Source organism: Heptranchias perlo, chromosome 13, assembly GCF_035084215.1.
Source record: "Heptranchias perlo isolate sHepPer1 chromosome 13, sHepPer1.hap1, whole genome shotgun sequence".
Lineage (NCBI taxonomy): Eukaryota > Metazoa > Chordata > Chondrichthyes > Hexanchiformes > Hexanchidae > Heptranchias > Heptranchias perlo.
In genome coordinates, this window is record NC_090337.1 from 61,219,361 (window position 1) to 61,240,757 (window position 21,397).

The 21,397-nt window shown below is 46.0% G+C and overlaps 1 protein-coding gene across 1 annotated transcript in view; it reads left to right on the forward strand.

The window, feature by feature from the left end:
- crocc2 (ciliary rootlet coiled-coil, rootletin family member 2) overlaps positions 1-21,397 on the forward strand; it is a 274,117-nt gene that overhangs the window by 129,957 nt on the left and 122,763 nt on the right. The window contains exons 11-13 of the mRNA XM_067994800.1: positions 142-240; positions 893-1,144; positions 14,756-14,955. Of these exons, the coding sequence (XP_067850901.1) occupies positions 142-240; positions 893-1,144; positions 14,756-14,955 (551 nt within the window). The remainder of the gene's footprint in view (positions 1-141; positions 241-892; positions 1,145-14,755; positions 14,956-21,397) is intronic.

Below are 21,397 nucleotides of genomic sequence, written 5' to 3' on the forward strand. Positions count from 1 at the left end.
TCTGAAGTAACTTCTTGTTTGTCCTCTTCAAGGAACTTTTAATTAACAGTTGGAGGAGGCAGCATTTGTCACTGCTCCAACTTTTCGCAGATTTTCTTCCTTAAACGTGAATTGCTAATTCTGAATCTTGGCTGATCACAGGAATCGAGTAAAGCTGAAGTCACGAGTGAATCCTTGGAGATCGAAGCCCTAAGGAATGAGATCGAATCCTTACACCAAACTTTACACAACATTGCTCAGGTACAAAAAAAAAGGGTTCAATGCGTGAAAGGGATCTGCAGTGGGTTGGATTGGAGCATCTAGTTACAAATACTCTATGGAATGAGATGGGAGGGTGGAGAGGGTTGCTTGTCGACAGCATCAGCCCAGGGTTGAACATTGAAAATGTGAGGTTGGATGACTGTTCAAGAGTTTTCCTCGTGGAACTGGCAGTATTAATACAGAACTTTCCCCCAGGAGATTAAATGAGTAGGGTAGAGTCCATGATAAGGTAGATTATATATGGACTGTGGAAGGAGATTAAATGGGTGGGGTAGAGTCTATGACATAATAGATTGTACATGGTTTGTGGCAGGAGATTAAATGGGTGGGGCAGTATCCATGATAGGGTAGACTGTGCATCTTCCTCTTAGGGAGTGGCAGGCTCCCTCTTGGTGGTGGGGATCATGTCGGGAGGTGACCGTGCATTGACCCCTGACCCAGGAAGATTGGACAGGGTCACTGTGGGGGGAGGAAGGGTTAGACTGGCAGTCACACCCCAACCTTCCTGTGGTGGGAGGAGGCAAATCCAAGCTACTATGCCCCAAAAGTCTAGACCTATGACCTCTTTTTCTGATCGTATTTAAAACATTTGTAAGCATTTTCACCGACCAGTCTGCCCTTCCTTTCTCAGGTTGCCCTTGCTGATGCAGAGACTACGAGCTCCCTCTCCAGGGAAGGGATTGCTGAAGAGATTGAGGCCGGTACTGGAAGGCTCGGGTCGCCCCACCTGTCGGGGTCCCCAGCGCTGCGCACGCCTTCCCCTCGCCGGCACAGGTCACCTACCCGTTCCCAATCGCCGCTGCTCAGCAAGTCACCATCTTTCGGTGATTCTACATTGTCCACGGTCCAGTCGGCTCTGCTGAAACGACAGCTCCAGGTGCAGGTAAGCAGAGAGGAAGGCCATTAACCCATCAGCACTCCCAGACTAGGCACACCACAAGAAATTAGCTAGTCTTTTGAAGGTAACCTCACCATACACACCACAAGACTCATTACTGCTCTCACATTTAGTCAGCTAGGCCGCAGCAGATTTCAAGGCCCCTGAATTTCTCTGGGGGTTTCTCATAATCTCCTTTTTTTTATTATTAATTCTCGGGATCTGGGCGTCACGATGGGATGGCATTTATTGCCCATCCCTAGTTGCCTTTAACTGAGGGGCTTGCTAGGCCATATCAGAGGGAAGTTAAGAATCAACCACGTTGGTGTGGGACTGGACTCACATGTAGGCCAGACCGGGTAAGGACGGCAGGTTTCCTTCCCTAAAGGGCATTAGTGAACCAGTTGGGTTTTACTACAATCCGACAGCTTCGTGGTCACTTTTACTGGTACCAGCTTTTCATTTCCAGATTTATTTTTTTTAACTGTATTCAAATTTTGCAACCGCCATGGTGGGATTTGAACTCTCGTTCTCTGGATTACTAGTCCAGTAACATAATCACTTACACAACCGTACCGTGTGTAACTTCAGTGAGAGACCAGAAAAATCCCCCCGAGAAATGGTGCAAACAGATGTTTTTAGCTATTTACGCCATTTCTATGAGGGTACCACTGACGACAACAACAACAACAACAAGCATTTATATAGCACCTTTAACATAGTAAAATGTCCCAGGTCACCTCACGACATGATCCCCATCACTTCAAAAATTGACACCGAGCCAAAGAAGGAGATTTTAGGACAGGTGACCAAACACTTTGTCAAAGAGGTAAGTTTTACGGAGCATCTTAAAGGAGGAGAGAGAGGTAAACATAGAAACACAGAAAATAGGAGCAAGAGTAGGCCATTCGGCCCTTGGGGCCTGCTCCGCCATTCAAAATGATCATGACTGATCGTCTAACTCAGTACCCTGTTGCCGCTTTTTCCCCATATCCCTTGATCCCTTTAGCATTAAGAAATATATCTGTCTCCTTCTTGAATACATCCAATGACTTGGCCTCCACTGCCTTCTGTGGTAGAGAATTCCACAGGTTCACCACCCTGTAAATGAAGAAATTTCTCCTCATCCCGGTTCTAAATGGCATACCCCGTATCCTGAGACTGTGACCCCGGGTGTTTGGGGAGAGAATTCCAGAGCTTAGGTCCCAGACGGCTAAGGAATGGCCACCAATGATGGGGCGAAGGAAGTGGGGGATACACAAGAGGCCAGAATTGGAGGAATGCAGAGTTCCCGGAGGGTTGTAGGGCTGGAGGAGGTTAGTTACGCCAGGAGATTGGGAGAACTCCCACAAAAAGTCCACGCCCATCTCTATTGCTGCTTCTCCATCCCCATAGTGCAGCTCACCCGTATAAAGTGGGCCTATCATTCTTTGGCTGGCTGGGCTACAGAAGGGTGTTTTGGAGTATTTGTTGTTGAAACTTTCAATTTTTATTTCTGTTACTAGTTAGATTCATCTGCAGTTTAATCAGTTTCTTGTTGCTGTATAAGTCTGATTTTTTTTGTGTTACAAAACTTCTATTTGCCACTTCTTTTTTCCCGCAACAGTATCAATTGCAGCAAAGCTGTACAATGGAGAAAAGAACTTGTGTTTTTAATTAATTACTTGCAGCAAAGAAGGTGCTCAGGATGGAAATTCCTTTGGAGGTTCCAATGGCAATCCAAGAATTGGAGGAGGAAGATGTGTATTTGCGAGGGAACAAGAAACGCAGATGCGATTACACTTTTGGTGTTTTGTACCCACCTGCCCTTGCCCCAGGACTTGCATTTGCAGACAGTCCTCCCTGGGCATTTTGAATAAGACCTGTCTTCACTACCTCAGCCCCACAAGCCAGGCTTTCACTCAGTTGTACCAGCTCCTCGAGGCTGACCTGCAGACATCTACCACAGGGACAACCCTTTCGGTGATTGTGAAGTTCGGTAACCATTGCACCATTGGATCCTTTGATGAAACTGGACACGATATTTGTGAAAAATGTTTTTATCAAACATTTGAAGGACATGAATTTAATCTCACATGCGATACGATCCTGATAGGTCCAGCTGGCATAGCTGTGTCAATCATACTACCCAGCGAAGTAAAACCCTTATTTAAACTCGTCGATAGTGCGCCCCACTGCACCTTGGCAGTTGCAGAAGGCCATAGTCAAAAGGACCTTGGACCCATGGTCAAGCGCTTAAACCATTTAACATGGACCAAAATCACAGGTATCGGGGGAGGTACCGTAATACAGCTGGATGAAGGAGCTGGCTTTGCCATTTTCTTATATCCCTTCATTAACAATCATGCAACCTTTGAACGAAAAATGTTAGACAGAGACCTGCTCGAAAACCGGAGTGAGTACGTGTGTACTACAGAAGTAGCGAATCTGTTAAAAAGGGTCCCAGAGCAACTCTGGTCCCAACATGCGAATGAAGTGGGAAAAATGCTAACTGCTCAGCCATACAGGGTTACTATGAAACCTGGAGTGCCCTTCCCTCGAGTGTCTCAATACCCCATGTCAGCAGAGGCAAACAGGCAAATGGCGGCTCGTACAAGATTTACGGAAAGTGAATGCCTCTGTTCTCCCTGTTTACCATGTTGTGCCCAACCCTGCTGTAATTCTCACCATATACCTTGCGGCTCTACCCATTACACAGTGATTGACTTACGTTCAGCGTTTTTCAGTATCCCAATTCATCACGACTCCCAATTGCTTTTCGCTTTCACGTTTAAGGGAAGACAATATACATGGACATGATTGCCTCAAGGCTACACTGAAAGCCCAACCATATTTTCACAGTGTTTAAAGGCAGACTCGCAGGACATTGTCTTAGAAGCAGGTTCCACTCTGGTCCAGTATGTAGACGATCTGTTAATAGCCTCACCTGATTCTTCTGCCTGCCAGGCTGACTCTATTACCATGTTATGTGCCCTCGCTAAAAAGGGACACAAGGTCTCTAGGACTAAACTCCAGTTTGTTTCGGAAATTGTAGAGTATTTGGGACACGAATTACATAAAGACACTCGACAATTATCAAAGAAAAGAGTCACAGCCATTTGTGAGGCTCCTGTCCCACAGACCCAACAACAATTGAAACATTTTCTTGGAATGACAGGATACTGTAGGCAATGGATAATGAGTTATTCTGAAATAACGAGACCTCTACTGGACATGATAGGTGATGACAAGCTAGTCTATCTTATATGGAGTGATAAAACACGAGATCACTTCGAGCAGATGAAACAGGCATTAATATCTGCACCTGCACTTGGACTCCCCAATTATGAACTACCATTCCACCTGTAAGTCCATCATAAAGCTGGGTTTGCACAAGCAGTCCTCACCCAATCTCACGGTGACCATGAGAGACCGCTAGCATACTATAGTGTCCAGCTGGACCCAGTCGCTAGGGGACTACCTGGCTGCCTTCCAGCATTGGCTGCTGCCTCATATGCGGTGCAGAAAGCACAAACCATTACCCTTAATCATTGCACCACTTTGTATGTGCCCCATTCGCTAGAAATCCTGTTAACACGATACGCTACCCAACACATCACTACTGCTAGAAGCAGCAGGTACGAAGTGGAACTGTTGTCAAATCCTAATCTTACTATACAACGCTGTACTACCCTGAATCCAGCTACTCTACTGCCTACTGCAGAAGATGGCTCACCACATTGTTGCGAGGCAGTAACTCAGCTAGTAACCAAGCCACAAATTGACCTTTTCGAACAACCTATTTCGAAAAGTCTGTAACCTCGTTACCTTTTCTTTGGCGCCTTTCTAGCAGTGACTGTCTGTCGGCTCTATACAGCAGCCTCAACGTCACTCTAGTTACTTTACTGGTTTCACAGATCTGCTCCGTTATTGTTCTAGCCCGTTACTACAACACCGCAGCTGACAATATCGAGTAATCTGACAAGTTCCTTTTGTTTTCTCCTTGTCTATACGAAACACATTTCCTATGATCGCCTTTCGATTCCTAAAGGCAAACAGAAGAATTAGTCACGTCAGTTAATGCATACATTCACTAATCGCAGTACGTCTGTGGCTTGCACAGACAACCTGTGTCTGTACTTACCGGGATCACAAGCGATCTCGGTGGGACCTCCAAGAAACTGTGGAAACTTAATATTACTTATTCTATACAATGCATTAACACCAAAACAAAGTAGTACAAGAGAGAATTTATTATTTTACTTGTATACAAGTGGAAGAGCACCTCAAGACAATGGTTGAGGATACATCTTCGCCGAGTTCAAGAAACAGCTCTCGTTTATACAGCTCAGTAACAACGCCCACCTGTCACAGAATATGGGCGTACACGTACATTCTTTATTGGCTCAGGTAGTTGGTCAATCAAAATAGGGAACCCACCCTCAAGTTCCCATAGCCATCTTGATATCTTGGACGCAGGCCCGGGAAAGTGCTTTTCCCTAAGAAACTGTCTTTATTATCAGTAGGTCTGTAGCTAGTCTCAAGGCTATATGGTCATTTATTCCTGTAGTCAGCTACCTCTCTATCTAAAGGGAGGACAGCTATCAGCATGAGAAACTCAAAGTAATTATACAATTGTGCTTCTATGTGTTTTCGTGAGAAACTTTATTATGTGAGTTTAAGTGAATTAGCTGGTCAGTTAATATGGTCAAGTATCCCTTCATGCATTTCCACATTCGTGAGTTAGGTGAATTAGAGAGAGAGTTAATATGGTCAAGTATCCCTTTATGCATTTCCACACAATTCCAAGCCACCATCGGCAACAGATGGCTAATTATTCAGTCGGTTGACCACAGGTGCATCGAGCAAAGGACAGAACCCTGTGCTAGTCGCTAGCCATTCCTGGCTCAGTTCAGTGGTATTGCAAAATCACCCCTTATATCTAAAGCATACTGTATCTGGCCTGAGAGTGTTTGATGCCGATGCTGGATGCCTGAAATTGGAAAGTGTTCACTTCGCCCCTGACATCTTTCACCTTGATGAGTGCAAAATTCACACCCAAAAAAAGAGATGAAAAAGTAATGTGACATTTGTGAGGAAAATTATCTGTATTTTGTCAATATCCATTTGAGCACTAGGGGGAAAAATCTCCACTGGCTGGAGTAATACCTATCACAGAGGAAGATGGTAGTGGTTGTTGGAGGCCAATCATCTCAGCCCCAGGACATTGCTGCAGGAGTTCCTCAGGGCAGTGTCCTGGGCCCAACCATCTTCAGCTGCTTCATCAATGACCTTCCCTCCATCATAAAGTCAGAAATGGGGATGTTCGCTGATGATTGTTCAGTTCCATTCGCAACCCCTCAGATAATGAAGCATTCCGTGCTTGCATGCAGCAAGACTTGGACAACATCCAGGCTTGGGCTGATAAATGGCAAGTAACATTTGCGCCAGATAAGTGCCAGGCAATGAACATCTCCAACAAGACAGAGTCTAACCACCTCCCCTTGACATTACCATCGCCGAATCCCCCATCATCAACATCCTGGGGGTGTTCTTATGTTCTTATGTTCTTATGGGGGTCACCATTGACCAGAAACTTAACTGGACCAGCCATATAAATGCAGTGGCTCCAAGAGCAGGTCAGAGGCTGGGTATTCTGTGGCGAGTGACTCACCTTGTGACTCCCCAAAGCCTTTCCACCATCTACAAGGCACAAGTCAGGAGTATGATGGAATACTCTCCACTTGCCTGGATGAGTGCAGCTCCAACAACCCTCAAGAAGCTCGACACCATCCAGGACAAAGCAGCCCATCCACCACCCTAAACATTGGAACCACATCCACCATCCTAAACATTCACTCCCTTCACCACCGACGCACCGTGGCTGCAGTGTGTACCATCCACAGGATGCACTGCAGCAACTCACCAAGGCTTCTTGGACAGCACCTCCCAAACCCGCGACCTCTACCACCTACACGTTCCCCTCCTATGCCATACACCATCCCGACTTAGAAATATATTGCCGTTCCTTCATCGTCGCTGGGTCAAAATCCTGGAACTCCCTTCCTAACAGCACTGTGGGAGAACCTTCACCACACGGACTGCAGCGGTTCAAGAAGGCGGCTCACCACCACCTTCTCAAGTGCAATTAGGGATGGGCAATAAATGCCGGCCTTGCCGCCCACATCCCATGAACGAATAAAAAAAAACTAGAGTTGCTTCTATTAAAAATGGGGTCAGGAACAGGTTAAATAGGTAATGCAGCTCATCCCTGTCAGTCTGCTCATACCTGCTGGGCATGAATTGCAGCTTTGCAGTGGGATTGTGTGATCCATAGGCTGCCCAGATAATACTTCTTTCCCACCTCCACTTTTTCTTGTTCAAGTAGTTCAAAGGCATCCATACATACCTGCGGTTGCAAAGATGTGAAAGCCAGGAAAATTTTGAAACTTTTTAACTAGTGCGACGACCCTGTTTATAATTCTTATTAAACAAAAACAGATTACACAATAATTCTGTGAACTCTGTCCAACTGTGGTGGAGGGAAAGTGTTTGAAGTTGTCTGCTCTTCAATTGCCTTTAATGAGGTGGAAATGATTTAACTGATTTGATGCTCAGTCTGTTGAGCATTTTGAATTAAAATTAGCCAAGGAGGATTATAGAGTTTGAGAATAGTATTTTGCTGGCAATTAGTGGCACATCATGCGTTAATTTAGTGTGACACAAACTAGGACCGATGGGAGTGCATAGATCTGCATTATCTGTGTTGACCTTTAACCCCCATTGCCAAGCAAGAATCCTATCAGCATTGAACAGGAAACAAGGAGTTTGTTCCTGTGATGCCATCATGGAAGGTGCCAAGCAGGGATTATTGAGGGCGTACTGTTGGGAGAGTGTCACCTTGGGCCATCATCTTAGTCACAACTGGAGAATTATTGGCAGAAGTTGTGCAGCAGATCTCCCTTTTTGGCTGCGGAGTGTTGTGAGTGGGAAGGGAAATCTGAGCAAGGTAGAGGAAAGCAAATTCAAAACAGGAGAAAAGAAGAAAAAAGGGGCTTGATCAAGAAGTTTGCAGATGATACAAAAATTGGCCATGTGGTTGGTAGTGAGGAGGAAAGCTGTAGACTGCAGGAAGATATCAATGGACTGGTCAGGTGGGCAGAAAAGTGCCAAGTGGAATTCAACCCAGAGAAGTGTGAGGTGATGCATTTGAGGAGGGCCAACAACGCAAGGGAGTACACAATAAAAGGGAGGATATTGAGAGGCATAGAGGAAGTGTGGGACCTTAGAGTGCATGTCTACAGATCCCTGAAGGTAGCAGGACAGGTAGATAAGGTGGTTAAAAAGGCATACGGGATACTTTCCTTTATTAGCTGAGGTATAGAATATAAGAGCAGGGAGGTTATGCTAAAACTGTATAAAACATTGGTTAGGCCACAGCTTGAGTACTGCGTACAGTTCTGGTCACCACATTACAAGAAAGATGTGATTGCACTAGAGAGGGTACCGAGGAGATTTACGAGAATGTTGCCAGGGCCGGAGAATTTTAGCTATGAGAAAAGGTTGGATAGGCTGGGGTTGTTTTCTTTGGAACAAAGGAGGCTGAGGGGAGATTTAATGGAGGTATATAAGTATATAAAATTATGACGGGACTAGATGGAGTGGATAGGGAGGGCCTATTTCCCTTAGCAGAGGGGTCAGTGACCAAGGGGCATAGATTTAAAGTAATTGGTAGAAAGATTAGAGGGGAGCGGAGGAGAAATTTTTTCACCCGGAGGGTGGTGGGGGTTTGAAAGGTTGTTAGAGGCAGAAACCCTCAACTCATTTAAAAAGTACTTGGATGTGCACTTGAAGTGCCGTAACCTACAGGGCTACGAACCAAGTGCTGGAAAGTGGGATTAAGCTGGATAGCTCTTTTCTTTGGCTGGTACGGACACGATGGGCCAAATGGCCTCTTTCTGTGCTGTAATTTTCTATGATTCTATGAAGTAGGCTTCCCTAACGGATCTACCGATCAAATGACATGTCCCAGTTTAATCCCTGCTCTTGGCTGAGCTGGCAGAGCTTTAGCCAGGGTCGCAGTTGGGATGCTAACATTGGCTAACATTAGAGAAGGAAAGCAATCAGCCAGGTTTATGCTTCTGATTGTTACTCAGTGTTTGGAAGTAGTATAAGGACAGCATTGAGCTTAGTTGTGTTGCACTCCACGGAGAATAACTTCTTGACATTCTTGAGAGAATTTTGTCAAGCAAGGTCATCGAGAGGATTATAACACTCGGTCGGAAATAGGACTTTTAGAGTAGGTCAGAGATAGGGCAATGACTCTAGGTCAGAGATCGGGCAATGACACCAGGTCAGAGATTGGGCAATGACACCAGGTGAGAGATAGGGCAACAACACCAGGTCAGAGATTGGACAATGACACCAGGTGAGAGATAGGGCAACAACACCAGGTCAGAGATTGGGCAATGACACTAGGTGAGAGATAGGTCAATGACACTGGGCCTGAGATAGGGCAATGACACCAGGTGAGAGATAGAGCAATGACACTAGATGAGAGATAGGGCAATGACACCAGGTCAGAGATAGGGCAATGACACCAGGTCAGAGATAGGGCAATGACACCAGGTGAGAGATAGAGCAATGACACTAAATGAGAGATAGGGCAATGACACCAGGTCGGAGATAGGGCAATGACACCAGGTCGGAGATAGGGCAGTGACACCAGGTCAGAGATAGGGCAATGACACTAGATGAGAGATAGGGCAATGACACCAGGTCAGAGATAGGGCAATGATACCAGGTCAGAGATAGGGCAATGACACCAGATCAGAGATAGGGCAATGACACCAGGTCAGAGATAGGGCAATGACACCAGGTCAGAGATAGAGCAATGACACTAGGTGAGAGATAGGGCAGTGACACTAGGTAAGAGATAGGGCAATGACACTAGGCGAGAGATAGGGCAATGACACCAGGTCAGAGATAGAGCAATGACACCAGGTCAGAGATAGGGCAATGACACCAGGTCAGAGATAGGGCAATGACACCAGGTCAGAGATAGGGCAATGATACCAGGTCAGAGATAGGGCAATGACACCAGGTGAGAGATAGAGCAATGACACCAGGTCAGAGATAGAGCAATGACACCAGGTCAGAGATAGAGCAATGACACCAGGTCAGAGATAGGGCAGTGACACTAGGTAAGAGATAGGGCAATGACACTAGGCGAGAGATAGGGCAATGATACCAGGTCAGAGATAGGGCAATGATACCAGGTCAGAGATAGGGCAATGACACCAGGTCAGAGATAGGGCAATGATACCAGGTCAGAGATAGGGCAATGACAGCAGGTCAGAGATAGGGCAATGATACCAGGTCAGAGATAGGGCAATGACACCAGGTCAGAGATAGGGCAATGATACCAGGTCAGAGATAGGGCAATGACAGCAGGTCAGAGATAGGGCAATGACACCAGGTCAGAGATAGGGCAATGACACCAGGTCAGAGATAGGGCAATGACACCAGGTCAGAGATAGGGCAATGACACCAGGTCAGAGATAGGGCAATGATACCAGGTCAGAGATAGGGCAGTGATACCAGGTCAGAGATAGGGCAATGACACCAGGTCAGAGATAGGGCAGTGATACCAGGTCAGAGATAGGGCAATGACACCAGGTCAGAGATAGGGCAATGATACCAGGTCAGAGATAGGGCAATGATACCAGGTCAGAGATAGGGCAATGATACCAGGTCAGGGATAGGGCAATGACAGCAGGTCAGAGATAGGGCAATGATACCAGGTCAGAGATAGGGCAATGATACCAGGTCAGAGATAGGGCAATGACAGCAGGTCAGAGATAGGGCAATGATACCAGGTCAGGGATAGGGCAATGACAGCAGGTCAGAGATAGGGCAATGACACCAGGTCAGAGATAGGGCAATGACAGCAGGTCAGAGATAGGGCAATGATACCAGGTCAGGGATAGGGCAATGACAGCAGGTCAGAGATAGGGCAATGACACCAGGTCAGAGATAGGGCAATGATACCAGGTCAGAGATAGGGCAATGACAGCAGGTCAGAGATAGGGCAATGATACCAGGTCAGAGATAGGGCAATGACACCAGGTCAGAGATAGGGCAATGATACCAGGTCAGAGATAGGGCAATGATACCAGGTCAGAGATAGGGCAATGACAGCAGGTCAGAGATAGGGCAATGATACCAGGTCAGAGATAGGGCAATGACACCAGGTCAGAGATAGGGCAATGATACCAGGTCAGAGATAGGGCAATGACACCAGGTGAGAGATAGGGCAATGACACCAGGTCAGAGATAGGGCAATGACACCAGGTCAGAGATAGGGCAATGACACCAGGTCAGAGATAGGGCAATGATACCAGGTCAGAGATAGGGCAATGATACCAGGTCAGAGATAGGGCTGAAGCAAATACTTTCATCACTTCCTCTTGGATAACCAAGAGCAGTATAGAGCTCTGGAGTCTGCACAAATTGCAGGATTCCCTCAAATGCACCCATATCACCCTGCAAACTGCTTTACACAACGTGACCATCTTCATGAATAGCAAAGTCTTCCACTCTATTAATGCAGGTTTATGTCCACTTTCCCGAAGCTACTTTGACGCTGTGTCAATTGTCCATCTCCCCAACATTTTCCATTACAAAGCAAGTTAAAGGCTAGCTGATGGTAGACAAGGGCTGTGCCCTGCACATCTGGCTGATGATTCCTCTGAGGAACCAAGGTTCAGCTGTGGAACTGTGCTACAATCAAATCTATGAGTTAACTAGAACCCCATCGAGCAGACCATTGGAGTCAAACAACGATACAGGTGCTTGGACAGGTCTGGTGGCTTCCTGAAATACAGTCCAGAAAGAGTGTCCTTTATGATTATGGCTTGCTGCATGCTACAACAACAGCTGCTGTTGTGTGCCATCAAGAAGAGTGGAGGGGGGTTAATATGTTCCCCGGGGAAAAGCTTTCAGCCCTTGCTATGTCCGAGCCTGCTGATCATCGCATGCCTGATGCCAGGAAGAAGCAACAAGTGAGGGCAAGAGGGAGAAGTAGTGGCGGGGGCAGTAGCACTTTTTGAGGGTGTGAGTGCAAGCAGGTGCAGTGAAATCTTTTCCCTGCTGGCTTATGGAGAGCCATGGATTCATAGTGCTGAAGCAAAGGTAAGATCCTACAGGGCTGTGCAGAAAGTATCAAAGATTTGAAGGGGAGTCTCACCTTGGCTGTCCTGGTGAGATCATGACATTTCATTCTGTGCTGAAGCCAGTTCCTGGAGATGATGCTGATTGCATTCACACATTGTGCCACCTCTTGCCACTTTCATCAATTTGCCTTGGTACCCACTGACTATCTGAAGAGAAGAGGGCCTTATTTCTATTCCAAACTTGCTCCACTAGAATCTCCATGGCTGTATCTGAAAACAGCAGGGCCCCGTTGGAACTCTTCTTGCCCTCAGGCATCTTCCTGCGGTTCCACCGTTTTGTCTCTCTGTTTTGGCCACAAGGAAAGCACCTCCCTGTTAAGGTGCTGTAGGCCTTTAAGCACCTACCTATTCAGCGAGCTGCCTGTGGGAGCGGGTTTCACAACGGCAGCTCATGCAAATGAGGGATGACCCGGAAACTGGGACAGGTTCACCGCCGACTCCTCTGGGTGGACATTGCTCTCATCCTCGCTGGGGGACCAAAATCTATCTCAGTTCCTTTTAGTGGAGTCCTGAAGCTGTAACTCACTCCTGACGGGAGCACTTGTACCCGGTTCAAGTATTAATGAATATATTGGGCCAGAAATCGCTCCGAGCGGTGAGGCAACGGTTACCACCACTCCTGCGAATTAAATTAACAAAATTACTTACTGCGGGCTCTGTCGTCAAATTGTTTGAATTTGAACTTTAAAAAAATTGTGCGCTAATAACCCAGCCTTTGAGCAGCGTGAGTTGCCGCGCGGCTGGAACAGTCTATGAGGAGAAGACACGCCCATAAAATCTGTCAGGAAGAGAAGTCACACCCACAGATTCAGGCTGCATTGCTCAAGCAGGCAAGCAGACTTCATTCATTTAATGTCAGTATTCTGGATGTCATTGTAAATACAAATTTAATTTTTTTAATATAAAAAGCCAAAGAAATAATTGAATTAAATAAACGAGACAGAAGGGAAAAGTTAAAAAACAAGTTTTAATTTTTTAATCTTAAATTTTTTAATGACCAAAAACTATTAAAATATGGAGTAATTTTTAGTTGTTTAGCACTCATTAAGACTTACCCCGTTGTTAAAACTTAGTTTAGACCTGTATTTTTAAGTATACCTGTTTGTAATTTGTTATTTTCCAGCTGGGCAGATAAGTAATTTGACGCTTTTTGAATGATTTCCCTGATTGTAGCGTGTGATGGCTCTTTATTTCGAAGCTGTCATATCACCAGCGAACCACTAGGAGCAAGTTCCGGATTTCCGCGTTTCACTACGCATGTGCAAACTTGCTCCTTCAATTCACCACTAACAACGGAGAGCGCTGTTGAGCTCCTCTGTTATTTCGGGAGCAATTTGTGCCCCCTTGTTTCTCAAATCCAGCGCAACAGATCCACGTAATAGACCAAACTCACAATTAAAACCATCGGGGCCGATCTTTGGGGGTTGAAGGGTTAAAAAAAAGTTGAATGGTTTCTCTAGTTTAAAGTAGCATTGAACTCCAGCCCAGCAGTGTTGTAAGTCTCGGGCCACTGCAACTCAGCCTTTACCTGTCAGCCCTTGTCACGCAGGAGAACGAGTTATTGGAGTGGCTGCTTTGATCACAGCTGCATTCTTTATGTATTTAATAGATATCAGCTCACTGGGACTGTAAGCTGCATTTCTAAAACAAAGCAAAAACAAAAATTTGAAGGGTTAGTTATTATTTGTGAGTTATCACTTTACAGCTCAGTGGTGAATTGTTACAGAGGGATTTAATGATGTGAGTCCCTGCCATACTAATGCCAGGGTGGGACACACCGCTGTGTGCTCAATCACAGTGCAGGTCTCAGTTCTGGCAGGCGGGCTTCTCATTCTCTTTTGAACCCAATATCAGCAATAAGAATTCAAAAGTTAGGTACAGCACGGGTTAGATTCAGAGTAAAGCTCCCTCTGCACTGCCCCATCAAACACTCCGAGGTCAGGCACACCACGGGTTAGATACAAAGTAAAGCTCCCTCTACACTGCCCCAGATCAGGTACACCACGGGTTAGATACACAGTGAAGCTCCCTTTACACTGCCATAGGTCAGGGACACCACGGGTTAGATACAGAGTAAAGCTCCCTCTAACCTGTCCCATTGTACTGGGCTTAATGCCCAGTCACTTGTCACCGTGCATTTTACACCTATGGCTACTGGTCTGTGCTGGTGTCCGTTCAATTCCTTTTTGTTGTCGAGCTCAGTGACTCCCTCAGTAACTATAGTGAATAAAATTAATCAAGGTAGAAAATTGTGAAGGTTTATCATGCTTCCTTGTAACTACATGACTTTTAAAAAGGATTCCTGATGGTAAGAAACTTTAGAAACTTAATTCCATTGTTTAATGTGATGTAAATAGTTATGCAGTCCGTTGAGTCAGTTCATAATGAGTGAAGTTTTTTTCAGGAGTATCGTGGAAAACTGGAAGCCGTTCAGGATGTAGTTAGCTCTTTGAAGAAGCAGTTGGGAGATAGCGAGAGTGAACGGAGACTATTGGAGCAGAAGATGGTAGAACTGAAAGACGAAGCTGAGGATTCAACCCGAGCCAAGGACGACGCCAAGAGGGATGCCACCCGCTACCAATCCTCTCTGGAAATCATTGGAAGGTGGGAGTTGACCTTCTGTTTGGAAAAGGCAGGATGAACCAGACTTTGCTGGAAATGAGTTTAGGGCTATGCCATTGATTGTTAGAGACGTTTCTATTTTTTTCAAGTTGTAATCAAAGCGAGGTAACTGAGTCCAGGTTCCATCTTTTGCCTGGTGTCACCATCTCTTTGTGAAGTGAAGACATTTGGTGTCTTTTGTAAAATGACATTACATACGTACAGAACTGCTACCAAATGGAAATTCTGGGAAAAGTACAACTGAATCCAGAACTTGACTTCAGCCAAATTTAGTATCACTAATAAACTACAACCCCACTAATAAACAGAAGATGAACAGTCCAGGGGTTTGTTATTAGTAACATGCCCTCCTGTCTTCAGTGAGATGGTATCTGCCTTATCCTGAGTTCATTCTTTTTCGCGTGGACTGCTCTTGATGTTACATATTTTTATTCATGCATTTCCTCATCTCCAATCCAAATCTGTCAGCGACGTTTTATTGTTTTCCAAGATGGCTGCCTGCTACCGACATTGCTGCACAATCCTGCAAGGAAGGTGCGGAGTGTCAATGGCAGAGATCGTTAATTAAATCCCAAACAAGCCTACCTCCAGTTCTGATAGGACAAATAAAATGGTTCTTGTTTCTTGTTGATCCCAGGTAAAGAAAAGAAAGACTTGCACTTATATAGCACCTTTCAGAACATCCCAAAGCGCTTTACAGCCAATGAAGTGCTCTTGAAATGTAATCATGTAGGAAATGTAGGAAATGCAGCAGCCAATTTGCACACAGCAAGGTCCCACAAACAGCAATGTGATAATGACTAGATAACCTGTTCTAGTAATGTTGATTGGGGGAGAAATCTTAGCCAGACATAAGAACATAAGAACATAAGAAATAGGAGCAGGAGTAGGCCAATCGGCCCCTCGAGCCTGCTCCGCCATTCAATAAGATCATGGCTGATCTGATCCTAACCTCAAATATAAAGAACACAAGAAGTAGGAACAGGACCTGGCCAGACACCAGGGATAACTCCCCTGCTATTCTTCGAAATAGTGCCATGGGATCTTTTACATCCACCTGAAAGGGTAGATAGGGCTCTTGAATTAACGCATCATTGGAGCATCAGATTAGATTTTTGAATTTTTCAAATCTTGGCAGTGGGACTTAAACCCACAACCTTGTCATTCAGGGGTGAGTGTGCCACAGCTGTCGCCATAAGTCGATTTCTGAATTTGACTCTATTTTGTCCCTGCTGCCCAGCAAGTTAATTGGAAATGTGTTTGAACAGAGAATGCTAATTTGTACAACCAAATAAAATTAAGGCACATGTTTCTTAATAGTTTTGAGACCGTAGAGTGCATTCATTTGAATGCTCGTGCATTGGTCAGGAAAAAACTTGGGTTAGTGGATTTCTGCCAATTGGAAACTCAAAGCCCCTTTGTAGAGTTGGTAATGCAGCCTAGTGGGTAGCAGAATACCTAGTAAGATTGTTTTGGCTCACATTTCTTCCAGAGGCTATTTTTATTTTTAAAGCAGTTCTGTAAAGATCCAACTTTGCTTGAGGACCACTGCCTTTAATAAGTAAGTGCAACAAACATGTCCATTGCTTATGGGGCCTTATCATGTATGGCATTTTTTAGCTTAAAAGAGATTTCTTAATGAAAACACAAATGCGACTTGTCACCGGTAAGCCTATGCTTCCTATGCATTATGTCCTCAGAGTTATTTGGGATGTGTTCTGGATGAGCAGACCCATTAATTCCCTCTGGATTACACGGAGGATTTTTGCTACGTGCCCACATCACTTCAGAAGATGATTGATTTCAGTTGTGCCACACTTTTGAAACAGAGTAACCTACCAAACCAGCTTATTTACAGGTTCTTTTTTTATTTGTTCATGGGATCTTGGTGACGCTGGCAAGGCTAGCATTTATTGCCCATCCCTAATTGCTCTTGAGAAGGTGGTGAGCCGCCTTCTTGAACCGCCGCAGTCTGTGTGGTGAAGGTTCTCCCACAGTGCGATTAGGTAGGGAATTCCAGGATTTTGACCCAGCGACGATGAAGGAACGGCGATATACTTCCAAGTCGGGATGGTGTGTGAAGTGGAGGGGAACGTGCAGGTGGTGTTGTTCCCATGTGCCTGCTGCCCTTGTCCTTCTAGGTGGTAGAGGTCGCAGGTTTGGGAGGTGCTGTCGAAGAAGCCTTGGCGAGTTGCTGCAGTGCATCCTGTGGATGGTGCACACTGCAGCCATAGTGCGCTGGTGGTGAAGGGAGTGAATGTTTAGGGTGGTGGATGGGGTACCAGTCAAGCGAGCTGCTTTGTCCTGGATGGTGTTGAGCTTCTTGAGTGTTGATGGAGCTGCACTCATCCAGGCAAGTGGAGGGTATTCCATCACATTCCTGACTTGTGCCTTGTAGATGGTGGAAAGGCTTTGGGGAGTCAGGAGGTGATTCACTCGCCGCAGAATACCCAGCCTCTGACCGGCTCTTGTAGCCACAGTACTTATGTGGCGGGTCCAGTTAAGTTTTTGGTCAATGGTGACCCCCAGGATGTTGATGGTGGGGGATTCGGCGATGGTAATGCCATTGAATGTCAAGGGGAGGTGGTTAGACTCTCTCTTGTTGGAGATGGTCAATGCCTGGCACTTGTCTGGTGCAAATGTTACTTGCCACTTATCAGCCCAAGCCTGGATGTTGTCCAGGTCTTGCTGCATGCGGGCTCGGATTGCTTCATTATTTGAGGGGTTGCGAATGGAACTGAACATTGTGCAGTCATCAGCGAACATCCCCATTTCTGACCTTATGATGGAGGGAAGGTCATTGATGAAGCAGCTGAAGATGGTTGGGCCGAGGACACTGCCCTGAGCAACTCCTGCAGCAATTTCCTGGGGCTGAGATGATTGGCCTCCAACAACCACGACCATCTTCCTTTGTGCTAGGTATGACTCCAGCCACTGGAGAGTTTTCCCCTGATTCCCATTGATTAAGAAGGCCAATGGAATGTTGGCTTTTATTGCTAGGGGGATAGAATATAAAAACAGGGAGGTATTGCTGCAGTTATATAAGGTATTGGTGAGACCGCACCTGGAATACTGCATACAGTTTTGGCCTCCATACTTAAGAAAAGGCATACTTGCTCTCAAGGCAGTACAAAGAAGGTTCACTCGGTTCATCCCGGGGATGAGGGGGCGGACATTTGAGGAGAGGTTGAGTAGATTGGGACTCTACTCATTGGAGTTCAGAAGAATGAGAGGCGATCTTATTGAAACATATAAGATTGTGAAGGGGCTTGATCGGGTGGATGCGGTAAGGATGTTCCCAAGGATGGGTGAAACTAGAACTAGGGGGCATAATCTTAGAATAAGGGGCTGCTCTTTCAAAACTGAGATGAGGAGAAACTTCTTCACTCAGAGGGTAGTAGGTCTGTGGAATTTGCTGCCCCAGGAAGTTGTGGAAGCTACATCATTAAATAAATTTAAAACAGAAATAGACAGTTTCCTAGAAGTAAAGGGAATTAGGGGTTACGGGGCGCGGGCAGGAAATTGGACATGAATTTAGATTTGAGGTTAGGATCAGATCAGCCATGATCTTATTGAATGGCGGAGCAGGCTCGAGGGGCCGATTGGCCTACTCCTGCTCCTATTTCTTATGTTCTTATGACTTCAATTTTACTCGGGCTCCTTGGTGCCACACTCAGTCAAATGTTGCCTTGATGTCAAGGGCAGTCACTCTCACCTCACCTCTGGAATTCAGCTCTTTTGTCCATTTTTGGACCAAGGCTGTAATGAGATCTGGAGCCGAGTGGTCCCAGCGGAACCCAAACTGAGCATTGGTGAGCAGGTTATTGGTGAGTAAGTGCCGCTTGATAGCACTGTCGACGACACCTTCCATCGCTATGCTGATGATTGAGAGTAGACTGATGGGGCGGTAATTGGCCGGATTGGATTTGTCCTGCTTTTTGTGCACAGGGCATACCTGGGCAATTTTCCACATTGTCAGGTAGATGCAAGTGTTGAAGCTTTACTGGAACAGTTTGGCTGGAGGCGCGGCTCGTTCTGGAGCACAAGTCTTCAGCACTACTGCCGGGATGTTGTTGGGTCCCATAGCCTTTGCTGTATCCAGTGCACCCAGCCGTTTCTTGATATCACATGGAGTGAATCGAATTGGCTGAAGACTGGCTTCTGTGATGATGGGGATATCAGGAGGAGGCTGAGATGGATTATCCACTCAGCACTTTTGGCTGAAGGTGGTTGTAAACGCCTTGTCTTTTGCACTCACATGCTGGACTCTGCCATCATTAAGGATTGGGATGTTCACAGAGCCTCCTCCTCCTGTTAGTTGTTTAATTGTCCACCACCATTCATGACTGGACGTAGCGGGACTGCAGAGCTTTGATCTGATCCATTGGTTGTGGAATCGCTTAGCTCTGTCTATACCATGTTGCTTCCGCTGTTTAGCATGTATGTAGTCCTGTGTTGTAGCTTCACCAGGTTGGCATCTAATTTTTAGGTATGCGTGGTGCTGCTCCTGGCAAGTTCTTCTACACTGCTCATTGAACCAGGGTTGATCGCCTGGCTTGTTGGTAATGGTAGGGAGAGGAATATGCCGGGCCATGAGGTTACAGCTTGTGCTGGAATACAATTCTGCTGCTGCTGATGGCCCAAAGCTGCTTATGGATGCCCAGTTTTGAGCTGCTAGATCTGTTCTGAATCTATCCTATTTAGCACAGTAACAGTACCACACAACACGTTGGATGGTGTCCTCAGTGTGAAGACGGGATTTCGTCTCCACAAGGACTGTGCGGAGGTCACTCCTACCAATACTGTCATGGACAGATGCATCTGCGACAGGTAGATTGGTGAGGATAAGGTCAAATAGGTTTTTCCCCTCGTGTTGGTTCGCTCACCACCTGCCACAGGCCCAGTCTGGCAGCTATGTTCTTCAGGACTCAGACAGCAGTGGTGCTACCGAGCCACTCTTGGTGATGGACATAGAAGTCCCCCACCCAGAGTACATTTTGTGCCCTTGCTACCCTCAGTGCTTCCTCCAAGTGGTGTTCAACATGGAGGAGGACTGATTCATCAGTTGATGGAGGGCACTAGCTGTTAATCAGCAGGAGGTTTCCTTGCCCATGTTTGACCTGATGCCATGAGATTTCATGGGGTCCAGAGTCAATATTGAGGACTCCCAGGGCCACTCCCTCCTGACTGTATATCACTGTACCGCCACCTCTGGTGGGTCTGTCCTGCCGGTGGGACAGGACATACCCAGGGTTGGTGATGGAAGAGTCTAGGATGTTGGCTGAAAGGTATGATTCTGTGATTGTGGCTATATCAGGCTGTTGCTTGACTAGACTGTGGGACAGCTCACCCAATTTTGGCACAAGTTCCCAGATATTAGTGAGGAGGACTTTGCAGGGTCGACTGGGTTTGGTTTGCCTTTATCGTGTCCGGTGCCCAGTGGTCCGTCCGGTTTTATTCTTATTTATGACTTTTTGTAGCAAGATTGTACAACTGAATGGCTTGCTAGGCCATTTCAGAGGGCGATTAAGAATTAACCACATTGCTGTGGGTTTGGAGTTACATTTAGGCCAGACCGGGTAAGACAGCAGGTTTCCTTCTCTAAAGGGCATTAGTGAACCAGATGGGTCTTTATGACAATCCGGTAGTTTCATGGCTACCATTACTGATACTAGTTTTTTTTAAATTCCGGATTTTATTGAATTAATTTAATTTAAATTCCCCAGCTACCATGGCGGAATTTGAACTCACGACTCCAGATTATTAGTTTGGGCCTCTGGATTATTAGTCTAGTAACATAACCCAAAGCACCTCCCAAACCCACGACCTCTACCACCTAGAAGGACAAGAGCAGCAGGCACATGGGAACAACACCACCTGCACGTTCCCCTCCGAGTCACACACCATCCCGACTTGGAAATATATCGCCGTTCCTTCATTGTGGCTGGGTCAAAATCCTGGAACTCCTTTCCTAACAGCACTGTGGGAGAACCTTCACCACACGGACTGCAGCAGTTCAAGAAGGCGGCTCACCACCGCCTTCTCAAGGGCAATTAGGGATGAGCAATAAATGCTGGCCTCGCCAGCGACGCCCACATCCCGTGAACAAATAAAAAAAACATAACCACTATGCTACCGTACCCATTGAATCATTTGCAGCAGCAAGCATTAACAGTTAAAGTCAGCCCAACTAACACAGCAGCTTTGAACTAATTTATGAAAGGCTTTAAAAGATAAACCCGTCAGTTGAGTTCTTTTGAATGGCCTACTTTGCAGATCTTTCAATGAAAAGGTAGACCCATACTGCTCAGAAAGGGAGTGACTGCTCATTACAACACCTACTGGTCTTAGCTCCACATCCATTATGGATGGGTCAAAGCTGTTACTAACTGGTAGATCAATTGTATCCGATCCTTATAACCAC